Source organism: Chrysochloris asiatica, unplaced genomic scaffold, assembly GCF_000296735.1.
Source record: "Chrysochloris asiatica unplaced genomic scaffold, ChrAsi1.0 scaffold00120, whole genome shotgun sequence".
Lineage (NCBI taxonomy): Eukaryota > Metazoa > Chordata > Mammalia > Afrosoricida > Chrysochloridae > Chrysochloris > Chrysochloris asiatica.
In genome coordinates, this window is record NW_006408638.1 from 2131941 (window position 1) to 2134060 (window position 2120).

General features: G+C 34.2%; 1 protein-coding gene across 1 annotated transcript; it reads left to right on the plus strand.

The window, feature by feature from the left end:
• The first annotated feature begins 454 nt into the window (after positions 1-454).
• LOC102823737 (olfactory receptor 5K1-like) lies at positions 455-1490 on the plus strand. The gene has a single exon (XM_006868598.1). It carries the CDS (start codon positions 463-465, stop codon positions 1468-1470), a length of 1008 nt encoding a protein of 335 aa, XP_006868660.1. The 5' UTR covers positions 455-462; the 3' UTR covers positions 1471-1490.
• The last annotated feature ends 630 nt before the right edge of the window (positions 1491-2120 follow it).

The window sequence follows — 2120 nt, forward strand, 5'->3', positions numbered from 1 at the left end:
CCATTCACATCATTTTCCTTCCCAATATTGCAGGTTATAAATAGTGCCATAAATATCACTTATTTTCAACTAAAAACTAAAACATTTTACTTTTGAATGTATATCCCATTAGCATTGGCAATAGTAAATTCCTAAGTATATGCAAATGAATGTAGTGTTTTAAACATTATTAAACAGTATATATGCAATCACTGAAATTGTTTGAGAACACAAATATGCTGACTTTTAAATTATAAATCAGCCTTAACTAGCCCATCTAGGCAAATGTTTCATCTTCAATATTCTCCTCAAGACTTTAAAATCAGTTTTGTGCATCCAACCAAGTTTTAATGGGAATAAAACTGTTAACTCAGCCAAGAAGTCAAATAGCTAATAGCTTCAGGAGATTGCTTCTCCCTAGAAATGGACATTACAAAATCCAGAGTAATTTTAACAGTTGAATTGAATGTATTATAAATTAGCATGTATTTGTTCAAAATTTTTTTCTCAACAGAGAAGTCAAGCATGGCTGAAGAAAATTATACCATGAAAAACGAATTTATCCTCACAGGATTTATGGATCATCCAGAATTGAAAAGCCTTCTGTTTGCAGTGTTCTTTGCCATCTATCTGGTCACCATAGTGGGAAATCTTGGCCTTGTGATACTGATTTCAAAAGAGCGTCGTCTTCATACACCAATGTACATCTTTCTAGGCAACCTGGCTCTTGTGGACTCTTGCTGTGCCTGTGCCATTACTCCTAAGATGTTAGAGAACTTCTTTTCTGAGGACAGAATGGTTTCCCTCTATGAATGCATGGCACAATTCTATTTTCTTTGTACTGTTGAAACTGCCGACTGCTTTCTCCTGGCAGCAATGGCCTATGATCGCTATGTGGCAATTTGCAGTCCACTGCAGTACCACACCATGATGTCAAAGAAGCTCTGTATTTACTTGACCACAGGGGCCTTTATAGCTGGAAACTTGCATTCCATGATTCATGTAGGACTTTTATTTAGGTTAGCTTTCTGTGGATCAAATCATATTAACCACTTTTATTGTGATATTCTTCCTTTATATAGACTCTCCTGTGTTGATCCTTATGTTAATGAACTGGTACTGTTTATCTTTTCAGGATCAATTCAAGTCTTCACTATAGGTAGTGTTTTAGTATCTTATCTTTATATTCTTTTTACTATTTTCAAAATGAAATCCAAAGAGGGAAGAGTCAAAGCCTTTTCTACCTGTGCATCCCACTTGTTGTCTGTGTCATTATTTTATGGATCTCTTTTCTTCATGTACATTAGACCGAATTTGCTTGAAGAAGGAGATCAGGATATACCAGCTGCTATTTTGTTTACAATAGTCGTTCCCCTATTAAATCCTTTTATTTATAGCCTGAGAAATAAGGAAGTAATTAGTGTCTTGAGAAAACTTCTGAAGATAAATTCTCAAGAAAGTTTGAAACAAATGACAGCTACAGTGACCTAATGATTTAAATACAGCAAAATTTTCCAAAGAAAAGGCACACGTTCTGTATAAAATATTAAAATATGTCAGAATTATAACCAAAATCAAGCAGCAGTATGTAAGGGAGAAAGAGATACTAGCGCTAAAGCTTAATTCAAAAAAACAAAAATAAAAACAAACCTTTGAATTCATTCACAAAATAATTAGCATATTGTCAATTTCACATACTGTGCCAGCATCAAAGATTATCGACAACAAAAGGCAACAGTAAAACTAGAAGTCACAAACATAAAGGAGAATTTTATTAAGCATTGATAACCAGCCTTAAAACAAAGAAATCACAACTATAAGCGACAAAATTGCAGCAAGCTACACTTGAGGAAACAGTACAAACTGATAAGCAAGACAGAAAACAAGAAATGCAGAAGGAAAACAAGCATATGAAAAGACGCTCATCATCATATGTTATTAGGGAATTGCAAGTTGGAACGACAATGAAATACTACTACACATCTAAAATCAAAAACCTTGACAACACCTAATTCTGGTAAGGATAAGGAGCACAGGAACTCTCATTTACTGCTGGTGATACAACACTTTGCCAGTTTGACTGGTTGTTACAAAACTAAACATGTTTTGAGTTGTGGTCTAATTGATTTCAACTCATGGTG

Excerpts from the sequence above, each read along its gene's own strand:
- LOC102823737 (XM_006868598.1), top strand. The coding sequence starts at position 463 with ATGTATTTGTTCAAAATTTTTTTCTCAACAGAGAAGTCAAGCATGGCT.